The sequence below is a fragment of the Notolabrus celidotus genome, chromosome 9 (assembly GCF_009762535.1).
Source record: "Notolabrus celidotus isolate fNotCel1 chromosome 9, fNotCel1.pri, whole genome shotgun sequence".
NCBI classification, from domain to species: domain Eukaryota; kingdom Metazoa; phylum Chordata; class Actinopteri; order Labriformes; family Labridae; genus Notolabrus; species Notolabrus celidotus.
In genome coordinates this window covers 2,251,740-2,272,526 of record NC_048280.1, presented here as the reverse complement: position 1 = coordinate 2,272,526, position 20,787 = coordinate 2,251,740, and the positions used below count along the sequence as shown (strand labels likewise).

Here is a 20,787-nt window from a genome sequence, read left to right as displayed (position 1 = left end):
AAGAAAACAACTGTGGAGAACAGACTGTTCAGACTGAGGTTATTTAGAGACAGAGCAGCTGGAGCTGAAGCTCTCAAGAGCATCAGATTACACTCGGTGGACTTCTCCTGCTGACTGTAAAGACTGAATGAGTTCCACTCCAGTTCTAAAATCAACAAATTCCATGTGCAGAACGAACTAACACTGAATGTAACGTCTGTTTAGACGCTGAGGGCCAAAGACAGGAAGTCAGAAAGCATTTAGAGTCACATGAACACATGTTGATTTGTTTGCACATGAGATTTGATGAGTTTTTAAAGATGTACACAATAACAACAGACTGATCCTTTGACAGCAGATGTGGATCCAAGTTTCTCAACCAGTAGTTTTAATGTGGGTGTTAATTTGTGAGGTAACAGAAATCCCCTCAGTTCTGTCTTTCAGGCAGGAGACGGGTCACTCGCTCTACAGGGGGTCAGTGGTGTGCAGCATGGACTCAGATTTGCCTCAGATTTGACGAGTGGCCACTAGGGATGTGTGTGTTTTGTCCACTAAACAATCAAACTTCATCACCCCCGCTAGCAGAATCACTCATCGCTTGAAAAAAATTATTCATATTTTCATTATTGTATGCCTGAAATTCCGGTCATATGTTGAGTCTAAGCTGTAGTGCAGCCACCTGCCACAAGCAGGGACTGTAGCTCCGGTACACAGCTAACACCATAATGCTGTAATACTTGACTACCTTGATGTAAACAAGCACAGACGTCATCCTGTAGCGTGGCGTGGTTTGTCCGTATGTTGATCAAGCGGCAACCACCGGTCTAAAAATATGAGTACCATGTGGAAGTGTTAAAAACTGCAGTTCCTAGAGCGTCCACAAGAGACTGGCTGCAAAAACACCAGAAACCAACCACACACACACCAATTCAATGAAAAGACGATCTTTACAGCAGAAATAAACATGTTTACAGCCTGGTACAAAAAACGAGTGTAGTCTGGATACCTCATTTCTCGATCGGCACACACTGAACAGGGGGTGAATTTTTTCATAACACGGTAATTTGAAAGATATTGGGATTACGAGTCTTCCAATGAGAGGCACAGCTGACTTGATTGACAGGTGGGAACACTGTAGCTGTTGGCTAGGAGGCTCGACAGCAGCAATATGGTTCCCGCCGCCCATTGGCCTCCAAACAGCGCTTCAGAAACAGATGGGTGACGTCAGGGATACTACGTCCATATTTATACAGTCTGTGGTTTTGATCTATAAAAAGGAGATAAGGTATGTAGACTGTGTCTGATTAAACTTGCATATAACCACTCCACCAGAGGAATGAGTAACCAGCACAGGCATGTGGACAATAACTCGCATGGAGGACTTAATGCTGGTAGTGCTAGCTCTGCTATCTTTAGACACATTCGGCCAACCATAGACTCTGTGACCCCCTGTTCAGCCGTGTTGAATACATTTTGCTCTAGTGCACTTTGAGTGTTTTCTCACCTTTAGACCAGTCTAAAATAATATTTCTGGATATCCCTAGTGGCCACTTGTGGAACTGCAGCATAAAAGAGAATTCCCCCTACAGCAGAAAACATCCTTATCTGACAAACCGCTACCACAGAAACAGTCATCTGTTTGACTCAAGACAGGACATGTCAAACTGTAAAAGGTCAATTCTTCTTTTGTTACGCATTTTTGTTCCATGGTGGCTTTTTAACCGTAAAAACTTTCCTCAAGGCGAGCGCCATGAAAACATGTTTCACAATAAAGTCTAAAAACAAGCAGGATATACCACTGCAGATACTGAGCGACTCGCATGCTCCAATAATCCCACATACTTTCTCACATGTGTGCGGCTGTTGGACTGATAGGAACCCCTTTGAGTCCAGAATCAAGATCTTGTAATACATTAATGTTGTTGGGATAGCCTGAGAGGTCAAACTCAGGGCAAAATACAAGTTTAAGGTTGAGTGAAAACCTCCTGATTGCAGTTCTATATATGCTACGCCTGTGTGTACTGTGTGTGTGTACTACAGCAGGAATGATGGACAGACAGGTGCCACCATGGTAACAGAGAATCCCATCACCTTTTTCTATTTGAATAAATGATTTTTATATAGGAATTTGTTTTTCTGTTTTGCAAATGTAAACATGTTATCTGTGGTAACGCAAAAACTTTTGACTGATTTAATTATTAAATATTGCTGTGTCATGTGAAACCCCTGTGAGGCTGACTGATTTGTGAAGAACTGTTATTTGTGTTTACAATGTCCGTGTCGTCTCGGAGGAGCTGCAGCCTCTCAGTTTGTAGCCTTACACGGGACTTCCACAAGATCCGTGTCAGGTCCGTTTCTGATCCGCTGCGGTCCGGCTCTGTGCTCTCTCATCTGTCAACATGGAGCAGGACCGTCGGACAGCTGGAGTCATGTGACCGAGGTTTTCCCGCAGTAATCCCTGAATCAAGGATTCTCCTCCTCCTCCTCTCCTCATCCATGTTGTCTTTCTGGTCCTCTGAAAACCTCTGACCTGTTGACTCCAGGCCTGGCTCCGCTCATCATGACTTTGGTTTGTTGTTGTAGTTAAGTGAAATACGATCTGGTGATAACACAGAGTGTTTTATTCTGAAAATTAACCGGATGTTTTCATTTTGTTTTGGTGAAACCTGACTTCCTGTCCCGCTCCATCTGCTCTGTTGAGATTGATGCGTCGTGCTCCGGCATCCGGCAAAAATAGAAGTCTTGCGTATTTGATCCGGAGGACTCAGAAACTCAACGGAGCGGATCCAGTGGAAGTTAACACATTGACTTGAATAGAAACCTAACAGATCTGAGATGTGACGGATCCGAGATGGACCGGACACAGATCTGGTGGAATTTGGCCGTTATCATCCATGCAGTGATCTGAGTAGGCAGATATGATAATGATGTGCTGTCTGAATGTTGTCTGAGAGAGGGGATGATGTAAGGAGCAAAAACACCAAAATACATTCGGCGAGCGCTCCAGGAGAACCCACGCCAGATCACACACATATGATTCAGAATCTGACACTAAACAGGAGGAGGCAGCTGATGAAGTGTTGCAGCAGCAGCTACAACAGCATGTCTCTGATGGTGCTAGTTGGGTGCTGTTACTACTTTCTTGCCTTTCATGTGTAACTTGACTCTGCAACACTGAAGCAGGACTACAACAGCGTAGGAGGATGTGGGAGTGGAAGTGGTTTTGAATGCATGCCAATACAAATCACTCCTGTTGTCACATCAATGCTGGAGCCATTTCAAATCATCTTGTAGAAGCTATATTTTCTCTGCAGGTGAGCTGGAGGATGACTGAAATATGTAAGGGCAAGGAGAGGCGTGTTTTTCATCAAATGGGACCTTTAAATAATGATCCTCAAATAAAGACCAGGATGCAATTATCAATCCATTCTTTTACACATGTTATCTGAGGACTCTTCCAAACAGAGCAGGTCTAGACCGTACTCTATGTCCTATTATTAACAAAGACCCAACATCAAGACCGGATCAGATCCAGTCCCATCTTACAGACAGGACTCAGTCTGATCTCATCTTAATCCACCATGAGCAGAGCACTTTGCAGCATTTAACAAGTTACAGTGGCAAGGACAAACTTCCTTTAACAGGCAGAAACCTCCAGCAGGACCAGACTCATGTTAGACACACATCTGCTGAGACCGTGTTGGAGAGAGGGATAGAGGGAGATGAAGAGAGAGAGAGATGATAGTGGGGAGATGGATAGTAGTAGTTGTAGCAGCTGGAGTCTGGCACATCCACAGCAGCAGAGATCCAGAGGAACCTACGAGACAAGGGAGCTCAGGGACTCCAGAAAGGTCTATGGTTAGTAACTTTTTTACTTAAGTTATATTTTTGGGCTTTTTGCCTTTATTTGACAGGACAGCAAAAGAGAGACAGGAAATGTGGGAAATAAGGAGTGGGGGAAGACATAGAGGAAATGGTCGTGGCCGGGAGTCCATAACATAGTAATGTCCATGTAATACTGACAGACTTAATTAAAGAGATGTAAGACTAATTAGTCATCCAAAGGTGGAAACATTTTACTCTGACTGTTTGCGATGTTTGTTAGTGGATTAAGTGTTCTCAGCTGTGAGGTTTGTTTGCATAGAAAGAGATATTTTTTGTCCTACATGATTGCATAATGACTCATTGAAACGTATGCAAACAACACTGGAGCGCAGAGACACTATTTGCATGGCAGAGCAGTGAATTGGATGATGTCATGTTGTCTTGCTTGCACAGGTTATACAGGTGCAAAAACATGCAACCCTTTTGTGAATGAGGCCCTCACTTTGTACTGAAATATGAATTATTAAATGTCAAGCATCAAGCAGAGAGAATTTGACATAAAGGCCTTACTTCGAAACAAGTCTGCTTCATATCCTGTTCAGGTTCCCAATGGTATCATGTGACGTTTTTATTAAAGAGGTAGTGTTGCAATTGTTATAAAATGCAACGACATTTAGAGCGGTTGTGTTTGCAAGTATGAATGTTTTGATAAATGTATCTAGGATTATTTTAAACAATTTTAACACGTGTTTGTTTTCTTTGAATTGTATTAATAAGAGAGCTCAAGCTCAGTGGGTCCTCCATGCCACAATAGATAAAAGATAAGATAATACTTTATTGATCCCAGGGGGGAAATTCTGTTGTTGTAGCAACACAGACATTGTAACAAGAGTAGTACAGAATAATAGAGCACAACTAGAGAGTACATTTAAATAAAAAATAAAAAATAGATCAATAAAAATAAGAATACAACTTTAAAGGTATATACAAATGTTACACATGGTGTAAATAGTTGTAATTACATGCAGGAAGCAAATGTTAACCAGTATTGACATGGTGTGATTATGGTTGGTTATGACAGATTGTATGCAATATAATAAATATATATGGAATAGATAGAATAGAATGCACTTTATAAATCCCTGAAGGGAAATTCAGGTGTCTGGCAGATACGATTATAAAAATCACATATAACATGTAATTCAGGTGTCTGTCAGCTCATCTCCCATAGGGCAAGAGAGTTGTGAAGCCTAATGTCTGCATGGAGGAATGATTCTCTGTATCTCTCAGTCCTGCAGTGCAGAGATGAGCCATCTACTGCTGCTGTTCCTCTGGTCCACAAAGAAGTTGTGAAGTGGATGATCTGTGTAATTTAGAATGGCCTCTAGCTTCTTCTGTGTGCATCGCTCCACCACAGCCTCCAGTGAGTCCAACCTGATTCAAATCACAGTGCCAGCTCTTTTCACTACTTTGTCCAGTCACCTCACATCCTTGTGTTTTATACTGCTTCCACAGCAGACTGCAGCATAGAATAACACACTTGCCACCACAGACTGATAAAACATCTGCAGTAAGATACTGCACATGTCTATGGATTTGAGCTCCTGAAGAAAAAGAGGCATCTCTGACCCTTCCTGTAGAGTGCATCTGTGTTAAGGGACCAGTCTAACTTGTTGTCCAGGTGTACACATAGATATTTGTATGAGGGTTTAATATGTGAGAGAGGAAAAAGTTGTGCTGTTGATTTCATGAGCATACTATTTTACTTATTTTTTTTTACGAATTTTAACTTGTATAAAAATAGAAAAAAATATATTTTGCAGTAAAAGCAAAAAAGGTCCTAGTATTTGGGTATTTATGGTGCAGATTAATTTAACTTTGTTAGAGACCAGAGTTTTACTGTTAATTTCATAAACATAATATTTTACTTTTTTTTACGATTTTAACTTGTATAAAAAATACAATTTCTTTAGTCCTTTATATTTATAAAAAAGTGTTAAATCTATTTTTGTCGTTTTAATTCGAGAAACATAAAATTGCTCTTGAGACCCCGCCCCCCCTGCTCTCTACGTCATGACGTCGCTGCTGCGTCACTTCCACAGAGGCCTCCCTCCACTCTCCGCGCCCCGAGCTGTCATCATTTCACCGGGAGAGGCGAAGGGCATCCTGGATACCGGCCGAGAGGGGAGCCGCTGACATCGTCTTTCGAGGTCAGTAACCGGGACTTTAGACTTCTAACACTTCTGAGTGCAAACAGAGACCCACTATGTGTTGCTCCTTCTCAAATACACACATCATTGATCCGGTTTGAGGATAACTCAAACCCGTCCTGAGGAATGTGAGTGGGACCAGACCTGTTAGCGTGTTAGCCGCGTGCTAGCTGACACACAGTGAGGGGTACTAATGGCAGAGTGAGAGCTAGGTCATCTGTCAAAGTGCTGCTTTAAACCGGTTCAACTGTGTGGCAGCTACTACATGATAACATGTCATAATGACGTTTGAATGTGCTTTTTATTGCTTATATTAGTGAACTAAAGAAGCACATTTATATGCTAGTCGAGGGCGCTAATGGCAATTAATACAGAGGGAATGCAGAGCGATGCTAACCGGCTAATTACATAACGTAACCGTTAGGCGCTGTAGCTAACCATGTACGCAATTTGTGACGGACATCACGCGCGCTTTGCACCTCTATGAGTGTGTCGTTGAGATTTATAAACATCAGAACCAGGTTATTTGACTCTGTTTTGATAAAGCAGGTAGTAATTCTCGGGAACTCATGACTCGCGAAAGGACAAAGAGACGGACACTCCGCGTAGCCAATCAGAACGCTTTGGAATCCTATTTCCGGGCGGGTTTCCACTCGGGTAGCCAATCAGAAGGCAGATAACACAACTGTGGGCGTGTCCAGGTCGCAGTGAGGGAAGGAGTATGGCAGGCAGGGAGTGGGGACCCAACAAGGTCAAAACAGAGAAGCAGAAGCTCCAGCTGAGGCAGAACAAGGAGACTAAACACACTCTTATGCTTCCGGTCTTTACTTGGAAGGCTGTTTGGGAGTTTCATTGATGTTTCCCAGAGGAACATTTTACTGCTTAAAGCTTTCTCTTCTAAGTATCTGGAGACAAAATTGAGATTCTCACTTCAGCCTCATTCAAGTTTCAAATAGTTCTCATTCGTTTCTCATTCGTTTCTCCTAAAATTCACTAGGAGAAATAGTTGAGACCATGACATGAGACTTAAATGAGATACCTCACTTATGGCTAATTTTCTTCTATTTTTAAGAATATATTTTTGGCCTTTTTGCCTTTATTTGACAGGACAGCTGAAGAGAGACAGGAAATGTGGGGAGTAGTGAGCGGGGGAAGACATGCAGGAAATGGTCGACCGACCGGGAATCGAACCTGCGACCCCTACGACGAGGACTGTAGCCTCTGTATGTGGGGCACTTAGTCCGCTAGGTCACCAGACAATTGAGAGAGCTCCCTGATTTCTCCACCTGAGCTCAAAAGGAGTCACAAAACTTGAGAAATACCTGAGAATCATTTCAGATTTTGACGAGATCTCCTTTTGAACTGAAAGGGAGACTAAGCTGAGACTGTCTGCAACTTTTTTTCTGAAGGCAAGAATGAGAAACAGGAGACATAAGCTATAGTCTCATTTTGCTTTCAAACAGATCTCATTGTTGTCTAGGAGACATAAATGAAACACTTTTGAGATCTCCTCTCTAAATTTCTTTTCCTATGGGTTCTCTCCCTCTGAGGGGGTTTCTTGAGGCGGGATATAAGAGCAGGAGCTTAAGTCTGGTAACATTTGGCAGGTTCTCAGACTGCAGGCGAATACTAGTGTTTGACATGCATCTGAAACATACCTCAACAAAACATCAAACCTAAAGCACATGATGACTCTGAAAACCTTTGTTACCCCTTAAAAACAGGGTCCTGACCTCAGTGCAGTCCCCATCTTGCTGCCTGCTTCTTGTAATATTCAAAATATACTTATAAACAAACACCAGCAGCCTCATGGCAAGGGAATTCTTCTCGCTTGTTACACGTAAAGTCATTTGCGCTTTGAGATTAAAGCTACTATAAGTAACTTTTAGCACACGTTGATTTTGGCGCCCCCTGTTGCCAAGATGTAGATGTTGCTGATCTTTCCTGTACATGCTAATGTACAAGAATCTCGTCAAATTTTCTCTGATGTGAATATTTATCAGCGTGTAATCAACCCTCCGGTCCGACACCGACCCTCCTGCAACAATTTCATGCATTTAAATCTACAATTTACAAATCAGTCCGTCTGGTTGCTGATGGTCTTTGCTTTTGTAGGTCATAAAAAGGAAGCAGGACCAATTTCAGTTTGTTTTACAACCATGTTTAAGTGGAAAAATGTGATTGACTCATTTTCTGGGATTTTCCCAACCTCTTTATATGACATCACATCTGTTAAATCATCACCATGTCTTTCACAAAAAAACCTTCAAAGCATTCATTTATTTCATTTTCTAATCTGCATCATGTTGAAGTCATTTCAGAGTCCCTGCCCTCTTTTACTGCAATTTTAAGATAAATTAAGCACCTGTAAAAACGCCAGATTGCAGTCCACGTGTTACCTACTGAGTACAGACAGAGAGGTCTTCTACAGCTGATGTGTAACGCCGTTAGTTGGTGTGTAAGCGAGCTAACGGGTCATCTAATTGGGCACGGGTCGGCTTCAAGAATCGTTAAGCAGCAGGAAAGTTCACACAGACAGAAAGCAGTGACACAGAGCCGTGTGTGCCTTTTAATCACGACAGCAATTCATTTCCCTGATCTGAAAGGAGAAACGTCCCCGCTTTAAGAACCACAAGTGGTCCCACTCGTGGTGAAACGTGATCTGAAAACTGTTTATGTTTAACAGTTTTAAAGTGGATCATACATGTACCTCTGCTCCTCTTCTCTCTCTCTGTACCTCTTGTCTGTATTCGTCAGCGTTTCAGTCGTCCTCTCTGTGTTTTACACCCCGTCTGTCCTTGTTTGTGTGTGAGCATGAATGAAGAGATCATGGTGAAAAGTTCACGTTGAGGTTGAGCACGCTAAGGTTCAAGGTTCAAGGTTCCAGGTGTTGAAACATGAACACGCAAACTGTCATTGTAACGCCGTGTCTCTCCCTCCCCTCTCCCTCAGAGGACAAACGAACCTGTGGACAGTGGATGCTTGATTCCTCCCTCTCTGATCTTGGACCGACCCTGCTGGACTAACTTTCAGTCATCTTCTTTGTTCTGGGGTTGAGGACGTCCGGCCCGTCGGCCTGACCACCACCACCACCACCGTGTGTGTGTGAGAGACACTTTAAGGACTGCTGATGCATCGTTTAAGGACTTGTGCGGCGCGGTTGCGTCCGCTAACCGCCTCACAGGCGGCTCAGACTGTCGGCCAGCAACGGCCAATCACAGCTGCCTCCACAGGCGGAACAAGGACGTTTCAGCCAATCAGGTGCTACTCAGCTCCTGTGGCCTCAGAGCCGTTTCTGAATGGGACGAGCTCCAACTATGTGGAGGAGATGTACTACGCCTGGCTGGAGGACCCTAAGAGTGTTCACAAGGTAAGGAAGAGGAGCCCCCTGCTGGTGTGGAGGGGCAGTGCATGACTGGAGAGCTTCAATAGGTTTTTTATTTATGTGTTTTTTTTGGGGGGGGGGGGTTGCCTTTATGACAGCTGAAGAGAGACGGGAAATGTGGGGATTAGAGAGTGGGGGAAGACGAACCGGCCACCACTGCGTCAAGGACTATAGCCTCTGTATGTGGCGTGCTTACACAGCTAGGCCGCCAGTGACCCTTAAAGAGGTTTATTACGTTGATTTGAAGTCAATCACAGACTGTTTTTAAGAAGTCGATGTAGCCTCAGGGTCTAAACAAATTAGAATCAGAGCTGCAGTTCCTCTAATGGCCACCAGAGGGCGACCCCACAGGTGGCAGGGTCATAATGAAGTTGCCTCAAATCATTCTGTATCCTTGAGTAGGAAACATCGGATATAAAGAAAGACTTTATATCAGAGCACGAGTAGCCATGACATACTTCCACGTTTTGTGACGGACATCTGATTTAAAATATTGGTCGTTGTGCGTCTTGGCCTTTTTTCCGTTTGCACCAGCTGTTGTGACGTCCTCTGACGGCATACATAATTCCCGTTTTCCTCGAAGACATCACTTCACACGAGAGATTTGTTGCTCTATCGGCTTTGAATTAGTCAAGCTACTGGCATTTACCGTTGACCGGACGTAAGGAACCAGAAGTGCTTCACAAAATCAAAACAGCTAACTGCCTGCATCCAGTCAACCGCCGAAAATAAGGTGGATAACACATATGAAAAGAAGTTGCCTCAAAGTTGTAAACAGAGGCGTTTAACATCTGGAGGTGTGTCTGCAGAGCTGTAGGATTTGAGTTGTGTGTGAACGTGCAGCAGAAACAGAGCTGAAGGCCTGTTCATGGTTTTTTTTTGCACATATAGACTTTAAGAAATCTAAAGAAGATATTTCCAAAATAAAAGCCACTCGTTTCAGGTTTTGTTCCTTCCCACACTGACCGTGTATCCACTTCTTTTAAAGATACAACAGTCATCAAAGTCAGGTGCGTTGGTCTCTCAGCTCACCTGGTGCGTTCTGATGTAGCGTGAAGGTGACGTCCTGCACAGCTGGTGGGCGGCGGCGCCCCCCCTCAGAGGTTGTGTCAGTGACCCGTCTACAGGGACACTAATAACACATTTTAACGGAGGGGTAAAGGACAGTCAGGCTAATTATAGCTGCTGAAGCTCGGTCACATGACGGAGCGGTTTTAGCGTCCGGTGTAAGAGGCCGGTCTGAGGCAGGCAAGAGTCGACCTCTGACCTTTAACACAGGTGAGCGTAGAGGTTACTCAGTGTGTGTTAGATTTCTGATCATAGTCGTATGATCAGAAACACACACACACACATCCTGTGTTCATGTATATGTGTGCTTCAGCGTGTGTGTCATGTTACATGTTGCAGTTGTTATGTAAAGTTCAGGCCGTGTGACCTTGCCGCTATCAGCTGAGCACAGTGGCGAGCAGCCACACACACACACACACACACACACACACGTCGTCACAGGCACATTGTGTACATCACAACGTAGGTGAGCAGCAGTGGGGATGTAATGATGACATCATATCGTCATGGTGATGTATTCAGGACTGAAATATGAAGCGTAAATCCCTCAGTGTCTCTTTAAGGCACTCAGGTGTCTGCACGGCCTCCTCAGGTGTTTCCATGTGAACGCCGTGACGCCACATGAAGCTAAATTTACCTCAGGTCCCTGATGAGTCATCTCCTCACAGATCCAGATCCCTGATGTGGATTGAAACCTCCTTTCACTCCAGATATCACTCAGTGAATCTGCACTCACGCCGATGATCGAGCTGCTCCTTCTCATGATGCTACTTACAGAATAATCCAGATTATTCTGCAGCTTAAATTGGATTAAAGCTCGACACTCTGCTTTCTTTAGAGGGTTCGGTTACGCTGGATTCATATTTTTACAGCTACAGAAGGTTGTCAAGCGTAGAAGTAGAATTAAGGAGGTTTTGTCTCCCTGATTGTTTGCTGGCAGGAGATCTCAGGTGAGAGTTTTGCATACGATGGACCTCCTCCTGTCATAGGAAGCCATAATAACCCTGATAATGGGCACTGAGGTCGTGCTCTTGTGATGTTTTTGGAGCCAGAGTCAGGGCAGTAGAGATCAGCTGAATGTACATTTAGCCACATGTTTATGATGCTAATAAAGTAACAGGCTGCCTAAGTTTGGTTTATGTTGTGAAAGAGGTCTTGATCTCAATGGGTCTTTTATGTGGTTATATAATAAAAAAATTAAATGTTTCTGTCCCTGGAAAGTTACTGTAGAGTGCTGTAAAGCTGTTCCATGCCCTGTTTGTAAATGATGTATCCCTTTAAGTTTGTAAAGTTAGACAAACCCAGAAAACTAGGTTACACTCAATTTAAAGAAAAAGAAGATAAGCTCTGAAGTGACGTAAAACTTCCACCAGATCAGTGTCCGGTCCGTCTTTGATCGTGCTCTCTCGTCCGTCAACACCATAGACTGTAAATAAAAATGGACAGCGTTGCTCCGCCTCTTCCCGTTGTACGGTTCTGAAGCCAAAAAATCCCTCTACTGGGCGCCGCCATTGTGCAGCCAGAGCCTGTGAAGCCTCTGTAATAAGCTCCGCCCTACAGCGTAACGTCACAAGACGCTGTGTGTCCTTTGACGTTCCCTCTACGGCGGCTGTGAATCAAAGGAAACAGGAAGTAAAACCCCGTTTTTTAAACTCTAATAACTAACGAAAAAGAAACTTTTCAGGAAAAAGAGGACTTGGACACAAAACAGTCAAATACTAACTACATATCACCACAGCATACGGATGTGAGAAACATTCGTACCACGTGTATTTTGTAACTTATTTATATAAGTTTGACAGATTTTTTTACCTATACTGCAGCCAGCCACCAGGGGGCAGGTTAAATAATAAAAAACAGTTGCGTTTCCAGAACGCAACACGGAGCAGGACCTCTGGACAGCTGGAGTCATATGACTGAGGTTTTCCTGCATTATCTAGTGGAAGTTAACACATGGACTAGAATAGAACCCTATCACATGCTGAGACGGATCGGAGGTGGATCTGGTTGAATTTGGATGTTAGCCTCTGTGTGACTTACTGTTTACAGTGAAACTGAGACCTACTTGAAAGAGATGAACAGCTGCTCTTTCAGGGATTGTAATGAGCCACAAAGGACAGGACAGGACAGGAAGTCTTGGCTGGAGTCGTTTGAGGCTGACTGCTGGATACAACTGAATTACTGAAAAGTTGGGGTCCACTCCCAGAAGAATGTATTGAATTGCACCGTCAGATGTTTATATCCGATGGGTTCTGAGATTTGTTTCTATTGTGATATTTTGTAATTGACAAATATTTAACTGGACCTGAAGTAACTATTTAAAACACCAAAGTTGCCAAATAATCCAAACGAACTGGAGACACAGATCTGGTGGAATTTAGCCGTGATAGCTGAGGTCAGTGGTTAGCTGGGCAGAAAACACTCCCTCATAAGGGTCTGGTGTTGCTGGTATGCAGAGACATCCATGAGTTTGTATCTAAGGGGGCGATAGTCCTGTAAGAAACTCTCATCCTCTGTGTTGATGTCGTTCATGGTGTATCGTTCCCTGAAAAGATGAGCCGTCGTGGAGACCTGGCCCCCAGCTGAGCGTCCGTTGGTTCACATTGAAAGATGCTCAAACCTAAAACTCTACACTGAAAGCTGGATGTAACATGAGGACGCACAGAAACAAATAATGCAAACTCACTGATGGTACTCTCTCAGTCAGGAAAGCTCCAGACCAAATCTGAGTCTGTTGCTGCCCAAGTGTTCATTTCTCCGTTTCACGGACCATGAGGGGAAATATTCCACATGAGACTCTTGTTTTCTCGTAAACAGTGACTCTAATCAACTCTGACTCAAACCTCCTTCGGCATCAGCCTCAAAGTCAGGCAAGAACAAACTGTGAATCACTTTCAGACTCAGAGAAGTGTTGGCAGAAAGATAATGAGAGGGTATTGAATCTTTAATAATCAAACAAACATGTTTTCCTTTGACTCTCAGAGTGGAGGTTGCGAGTTTTCTCATGGCATGTTGTCTTTCCTCTTCTCTCCTGATCCAGTCTGACTCGTCGAGCAGTTTAATTCTTTGTTTTGACCGAACAAAGTGCAGGAATGTTTGTGGAGGAGCTGCCTTTTGAGAGAAAAACACAAGTATGAAAGAAACGCTCACCTCATGTTAATGAAGGAACCTTAAAAAGGGAGGAAATCACATTCAGTGGATCAAACAAGAACCGTTAGTCCTCTGAACCTACAGTCACTTATTTACATTTTTAAGACCGTCAGGCCGCTGTATAAAGATAATTGCTGTCAACTTTATGATGGTTTAAATCTGTTAATTTAAAGGTAATACAAGCTTTCAGATGAATATAAAGCAGGAAATAAGAATATCTCTCGTCAAAGTAAAGTTAAGTAGAGATAGAGTGCCTCAAAGGTGACATATCACTTTTTTTTTCATCAACATATATTGGTCTAAGAGGTCCCCAAAACACGTCTTTAAAGTTTATGCTCAAAAAAACACTTTGAAATCAGATTTTGGTCTGCCAGAAAAACGCTCTTCTTCAGCCCTCCTCAGAACACTCTGTTTTCTCTCTGACCACGCCCCCTCAGGAAGTGGGTGTGGCCTCGGCTCTCCGGCACGTTGATCTAATGTTTACATGTTGGCTGAATATACACGGCTGCTCACAGACCCGCGTTACTTCAACCCTCTGAATCGGATCCAGAATCGGATCCTGATGGAGAGGCGCCTGCAGCAGGACCTTTCTGAACCATTGGTCACAGATTTAGTGTTTCTTGTTGTTTTATTTATCAGTATGTCGACGTGTGTCTTGGTACACAGCGACGAACATGTAGCTATGTGGCTATGCTAACTAGCGCTAGCACTTATCCACTACATCTTCAAATCTGCAGACATGGGGAGTAAAACCGACCTTTGCCAGAAAGGCAGCGGGACCTTTCTGAAGGATTGGTCACAGATTCTATGTTACTTGTTGTTTTATTTGTCAGTATGTCGACTTGTGTCTTGGTACACAACTACAGCTACAGCTACAGCTACAGCTACGACATGTAGCTATGTGGCTATGCTAACTAGCGCTAGCACTTTCCATGATAAATAAAAATCATCCACTAGATTTTCAAATCTGCAGACGTGGGGAGTAAAACCGACCTTTGTGTTTGTTAAGACAGCCTACAACTAGCATGCCTCCCTCCTAAGCTCCTTGTTAGCACACATGTGTGCAGGGAATGAAAAACAGAGGAGGGGTTGAGTTGTATTTTATACAGTCTATGGGCTGAACAAGCTCCGAGCTCTGACTCCGTGACAGACCGGATATTGTTGTTACGTAACAAAAACACTGAAGTCTGAAACGGCTGGTTTCAGCACACATTTACAGAAAGGTGGAGAAATCAGAACAGGGGCAGAATGGATTCTTTTACTTTTCGGGGGGTTGTAGACAGGGGCACATATTTCAGGTAGAGAACCATTTAAAAGTCGATTTTGCATGATATGTCACCTTTAAATTTGTGTCCTTGCAGTATTTAAGTCACACCTGATGTTATTCCAGGAATTAGACACTTACACCAGAGTGAACGACACGATGCGTTCAGGTACAGTCAGACATTTCAGAGTACAAACGGAATGAGGAAATGACTGTTATGTGTGTGTATGAAGGATTTATCACTCTGTGTTCAATCATAGAGGACCCTGAGGTCGGGGGTTTCATGTGGGTGTAAAATACTCTGAGGTGAAATAACTCAGGTGTAATGTGACATCCGAGGTGTGTCAGAGGAAACGCTCAGCTTCAAGGTCTCAGCTCAGTTTTATAAAGGATGTAAATTTGAGTGAGGGACTTCAGGTTGGGATGTAGGGTGTTAAAAGGTCAGAGACCGTTGAGTGCTTTAAAAGTAACAAAAAAGATCTTAAAATCAATTCTAAAACGGACTGGCAGCCAATGTAACAAAGCTAAAACACATTAAAAACAGACTGTATGGGGCGCTGTTGGCCTAGTGGTTTAAGCCCACGCCCCATATACAGAGGCCCTCGTCACAGAGGTCACAGGCTCGATTCCAGCCTTGAGCATTTGCTGCATGTCCTCCCCCACTCTCTAGTCCCCTATTTTTCTGTCTCTGCCCAAAAATAAGACTGTATAATAAATGGACGTAGTCCCCGTGACGTCACCCATCTGTTTATGAAGCGCTGTTTTGAAGCCGATCGTCGCCGGGTGCCATATTGGAAATGTTGAACTCAACCAAACTTCGTCCATGCTAGTGTGAGGTAAAGAGGCGGACCTTTAGCCTTTTCGCTAACAGCTACAGGGTGCCCGCCTGTCATTCAAGTCAGCTACGCCCTTATTTGGGCAAAACTCTTAAGTGTAATATCTTTGTATGGGGGTGAATTTTTTTATAACTCTGTATTTAAAAACTGTTTTTTGAACCAGGCAGTAAACATGTTTATTTCTGCTGTAAAGATCGTCTTCTTTGAATGGGTGTGTATGTGGTTTCCTGTGTCTCTGCAGCCAGCCTCTAGTGGACACTTTGTGAACTGCAGTTTTGAACACTTTCGCGTGGGCTTCATAATAAATGGTTAAAAATCAGTAAAAACAGAAAGTTAAATGATAATAAGACAGATTAAAAACATAAAGGTTACAGTGCTGTGAGCTTGTTCCAGGTATGTGGAGAGCAAAAGCGTGTTTGGATCTGAATCTAGTGACAGAAAGCCGACCTGTCCCCACACCACCTGAGGGGTTCGATGGTTCGTCCAGTGCTTTATGAACCAGCAGTAAACCCAAGCCAGTGTTGAGACCTCAGAACCAGAGTGATGTGATCCACTCTTTGGGTCTTTGTGAGAGGACTCTAGCTGCAGGGCTTTGAATCAGCTGAAGTAGTATTTTAAAACACAGGAGACTCTCCACACTTGTTCTTCCTTCTCTCCTCCCGTGGGTGAAAAATGGTGGGTCATAAGAGGCGACACCGCAGACGTGACTCCACTCCGGCTTTCTGCTGACTGGAGCAGCAGCTGAATCCTCTGATTGGTGTTTGGTGGGAGACGCAGCTGCTGTTAAAGAGAATGTGAAGCGCCAAACTCCACATCAAAAGATACAAACTGTTCCTTTAAGACACAAACAGCCTGAGCTTGTTTGTTAGACACTCAAACACTCCTATCTTTGAGTGCCAAGTTCATTGATGGTTAATAGTTATTCTACTTGACCCCACGGCAGATTACTCCACAATCTGTTGTGCAAGAAAGAAGAAAAAGAAAAAGAAGAAGAAGAAGAAGAAGAAACCCGTAAAAGAGTCCTGGAGAGGGTGTAGACCGACAGGCGGAGAGAACAGAGAAACTATGATCATTAAAACCACACCCTCCTGAACTTGTTGTGCCATGGAGCTGCAGGGTTTGTGGTTTTCAGACTTGATTAAAGACCGTCTTTTAATAAATGTTGACAGAGAGAAAGAGGCTCATTCACGCAGAGGTTGAAACAACACGGGGAGGAAACCGTGCGCCCTGTGTTTCGTTTGGGAATGTCTTTGTGTAGTGAGAGCTCTGAGCTCATCCAGGGAACGAGATGTTTGTAGGTCTGTGGTTTTTCGCCTCATTCTGGACTTGTGAGTCACAGAGTGGAAACCCGATGCTGTAGGAGAAAAAAACAGGCGGTGCAGATCTCCCTACTCGAGCATGAAGACAGTTTCTCTGCCTTTCGTGTAGGAGGTTGTTTTTGGAGGCATATGAAGCAGCTAGTGACGTCTTCTCTTCCTGTTATCCTCACTGCTTTCTAATCACAGTCCGCCTGCAAGACAACAAACTAAAGCAAGCTGAAACAAACCTTAAAAGCTAAGGCCGAGGATGCTCTCTCAGGACCTGACGTTTCTAAATCTGTTGAGGAAAGATGCACGGAGAGGCCAGCTGCAGCAGAGGAGAGATATAACCCAGTTAAAGATCCTCTGGCTCACAGATTACTGACTCCTCTTGGCAGAAGTTTAAAAGCTTTGAGGCACTTTCTCTACAACAAGTTGTAACAACAGAACAGAGACGATCTCCTCGAAGAGAAACATGATGTACCAAAAAGATCATCTCTTAGGCAAGATGATCCACTCTGTTGTATCACTGTAGAACCAGGCCTGTCTCTATGGTTCAAAACTCTGACAGAGTGAGACATCAGCAGCATAATCTGTTTACACCAGGACTTATTGAATGTGTTATGTTTTATTTATATAGAACCTTAAAATTGAATTAAATAGTTACAATAAAATCCCTAAAATAAAATCAGTTAAATACCAGAAAATAAAATAAAATAATTGCAATAAATCAATCAAATGAAATCAGATAAATACCAGAAAAATAAAAGTATTAAAACAAAATAAAGAAAATAAAATCATAACAGTAAAGTAAAATAATAAACAGATAAGGGGGTGCTGGTGGCCTAGCGGTCTAAGCGCCCCATGTATAGAGGCTACAGTCCTCGTCGCAGAGGTCAGCGTTCAACCATTTGTTGCATGTCTTCCCCCCACTCTCTGCTCCCCACATTTCCTGTCTCTCTTTAGGTGTCCAGTCAATTAAAGGCAAAAAAGCCCAAAAACATAACTTAAAGCTGGGGTTGGTGTTCAGATTTAGATCCACTTTTTGTTATACTGGTTAAAATGATCTTTATGTCCTGATGGTAATCAATACATGATGTGTTCTTAAAAAAGAGCGAAGAAAAGCTGCTATCTACAGCCGGAGTAAACCTGGGAAAACACCAACCAATCACCGTTTTTGGGTGCCAAAATTTTAAACCAATCAAATTCCGTCCTGCGCGTTCATTTCCCGGCGTTCACTCCCCGTCTCCTGCCTCTGCTTCCTTTGACTCTACTGACTGCCCCTCTCGCTCGACCTCAGGTCTGTCCCCTCTGACCCCATGAGGTGCTTTGCTCAGGACTGTAGTCCGGATCAGAGTCTAAAAAGCTCTCACCATGGGGGCTCTGACAAGCAGAAGAAAGAATGACATTTAGTAAGTCCTACAGAAATGTAGATGTACTGTAGCGTCCGTCCGGACGCTGTAGTGATGACGAGCCGATTGGTGAACACGTTGATCTTTAATAACCGGTCACTGTCGGCTGTTACCACGCCAACCAACAAAGCAACAATCAATGTTTGAATGAATGAAGAACTTCTCCTCTTGTCTCTCCTCTCTCCCGCTCACACACTCTACACCTCTCCTGATGCCTTCACTGACTGTCAACACTGTAGGAATTAAGAGCATCTACACTGAACAGGTTTAACAAACAGTAGAGCTGTTACAGTGTTATATATGTGTTATAACTTTTCTCCTGATATCGTGTCACCAGTACAACTGGATAATGCTAACATGACAGTTGTGAGTGCTAACAGCAGCCATGTTTGTTTGTGTTTTTAACTTTCACTATGAGAATGTTTTGGTGAGGACCGGTTTTTAATCAGTCACCATCATATGGTCGCAAGTCAGCGGCGCTCGTTCATGTGAGCGAGGGGGGCGTCGTTTTGGAGGAGCTCTGAGGGAGGAGGGGAGGGGTTAGACGGAGTCATGAGGAAAAGCTACATTCAAATTCATGCTAGTTTTCCGAGACTACCAACCCCAGCTTTAAAAAAAATGAATAAATAAATAAATTAAAAGATAAATATCACAAAAATAAAATAAATCATCACAATAAAAACAAATGAATACCTGAAATGTAAAATGAAATACAAATAAATTAAATAACATAGGATAAAAGTTAGAATGAAATAAATAATCAAAATGATGCCAAAGGTAAGTCTTCAGTTCACTTTGAAAAACAGCCATTGAGCTCGCTGTTTTAATGTCCAACGTGTGGTCAGATAAATCAGAAGGCACTTTGAGACCCGGTCCAAACAAACCCTGAGCATCTCCACTCAGGCACCAACATTCATTTTTATTCTTCAGGTGTTTTCTGACACAAAAAGGATCAGAACCAAAAACAATCTGCATCATATCACTATAAATATTCAAAGTGACATAGTGGATCAGTAATCTAATGTTTTGTCTCTTCTCTTCCTCCTCCTCCTCCTCCTCCTCCTCCTCCTCATCCTCCTCCTCTCCTCTCCTCCAGTCGTGGGATGTATTTTTCAGGAATGCTAACGCCGGTGCTCCTCCCGGTGCAGCCTACCAGTCTCCTCTGGGTCTGTCTGCATCTCCTCAGCTCTCCTCTCTGGTCGGAGCTCAGCCCAACGTGGAGAAGCTGGTGGAGGATCACCTGGCTGTGCAGTCTCTCATCAGGGCCTACCAGGTACACTTCACACACACGTACACACACAGGTGAACTGTATCTCCATGAGAAGCTTCTTAGTGTAACTACAGGCCGCAGAGTTCGGGCAGATAGCGTAAATGTGACTTTTAATTTGTGCAGTTTTGACATTTTGATTTAAATGTTTGTTCAGAAAAACCTCCTCTTAATAAATGTTCTCCTCCATGTTCCCCTCATGATGATGTTTGTGATATTTAACATGTCTTTTTCTCCTCCAGAGGCTTGTGTCACATGAAGCTCAGTAGAAAGGAACATCATTAATGTAACGTTTGTTTTCTCACATGATACTAATCCTACATTTTAGAATAATTTAGAAGTTGTTGAAGGATTCTCTTTGATACCTTAAACACTTGTAACAATTTTATTCTAACCTCAGTTTAACCTTTTTCCAGTGAGAGTAACTTATGAATACAGGACAGTGTAGTTTTAAGACACACACACTGTTGTTGGATGAACAGAACACACCGCATTAGCAGGTTTGTCTTGAAAGAAAACTAGAAAGTACTCCAGAAAGTCCGGACACCTTCAGTCGTCATGAAAGGTTGAGAAACCTTAAACCGGATGTGGTTATTGGAGGTCTTCACAGGTACTGGATCATGGATGAGATTTGAAACAGACTGTGTAAGGGTATATGAACGGGCTCAACCGTCTTTATAAAATGAAAGGCTTTATGCAGGGAGCGGTACGAGCCTCAGAGGTTTCCCCCTCTATGAGGAGAAAGTGATGAAAACAGAAAGAACGCTGATTTGGGGTTCAGGGGAAAAATCTGTAAATTCGAGAACGGCCCCGTTAAAACAGAAAGGAAAAAATGACAACGCATAAAAATCTGAAAATGCTGTAGTATGCATGCCAGACCAGCAGGTGGCAGTATAACTTATAGTACAACGTAGTGTGCATCAATACACCAATCAATCAATCTTTATTTATATAGCGCCAAGTCCCAGCAAATGTTCCCCTCAGACTCTTTCCAAACAGAGCAGGTCTAGACCGTACTCTATGTTCTATTATTAACAAAGACCCAACATCAAGACCGGATCAGATCCAGTCCCATCTTACAGACAGGACTCAG

The 20,787-nt window shown here is 43.2% G+C and overlaps 1 protein-coding gene across 2 annotated transcripts in view; it reads left to right on the top strand.

Moving 5' to 3' along the window:
* Nucleotides 1-5,887: 5,887 nt before the first annotated feature.
* The window catches only part of ogdha (oxoglutarate (alpha-ketoglutarate) dehydrogenase a (lipoamide)), a 39,424-nt gene continuing 24,524 nt past the window's right edge, over nucleotides 5,888-20,787 (top strand). For both annotated transcript variants that reach the window (XM_034692711.1, XM_034692712.1), the window contains exons 1-3: nucleotides 5,888-6,014; nucleotides 8,967-9,384; nucleotides 19,524-19,700. In XM_034692711.1, coding sequence (XP_034548602.1) covers nucleotides 9,145-9,384; nucleotides 19,524-19,700 — 417 coding nt within the window. In that variant the 5' untranslated portion in view covers nucleotides 5,888-6,014; nucleotides 8,967-9,144. The remainder of the gene's footprint in view (nucleotides 6,015-8,966; nucleotides 9,385-19,523; nucleotides 19,701-20,787) is intronic.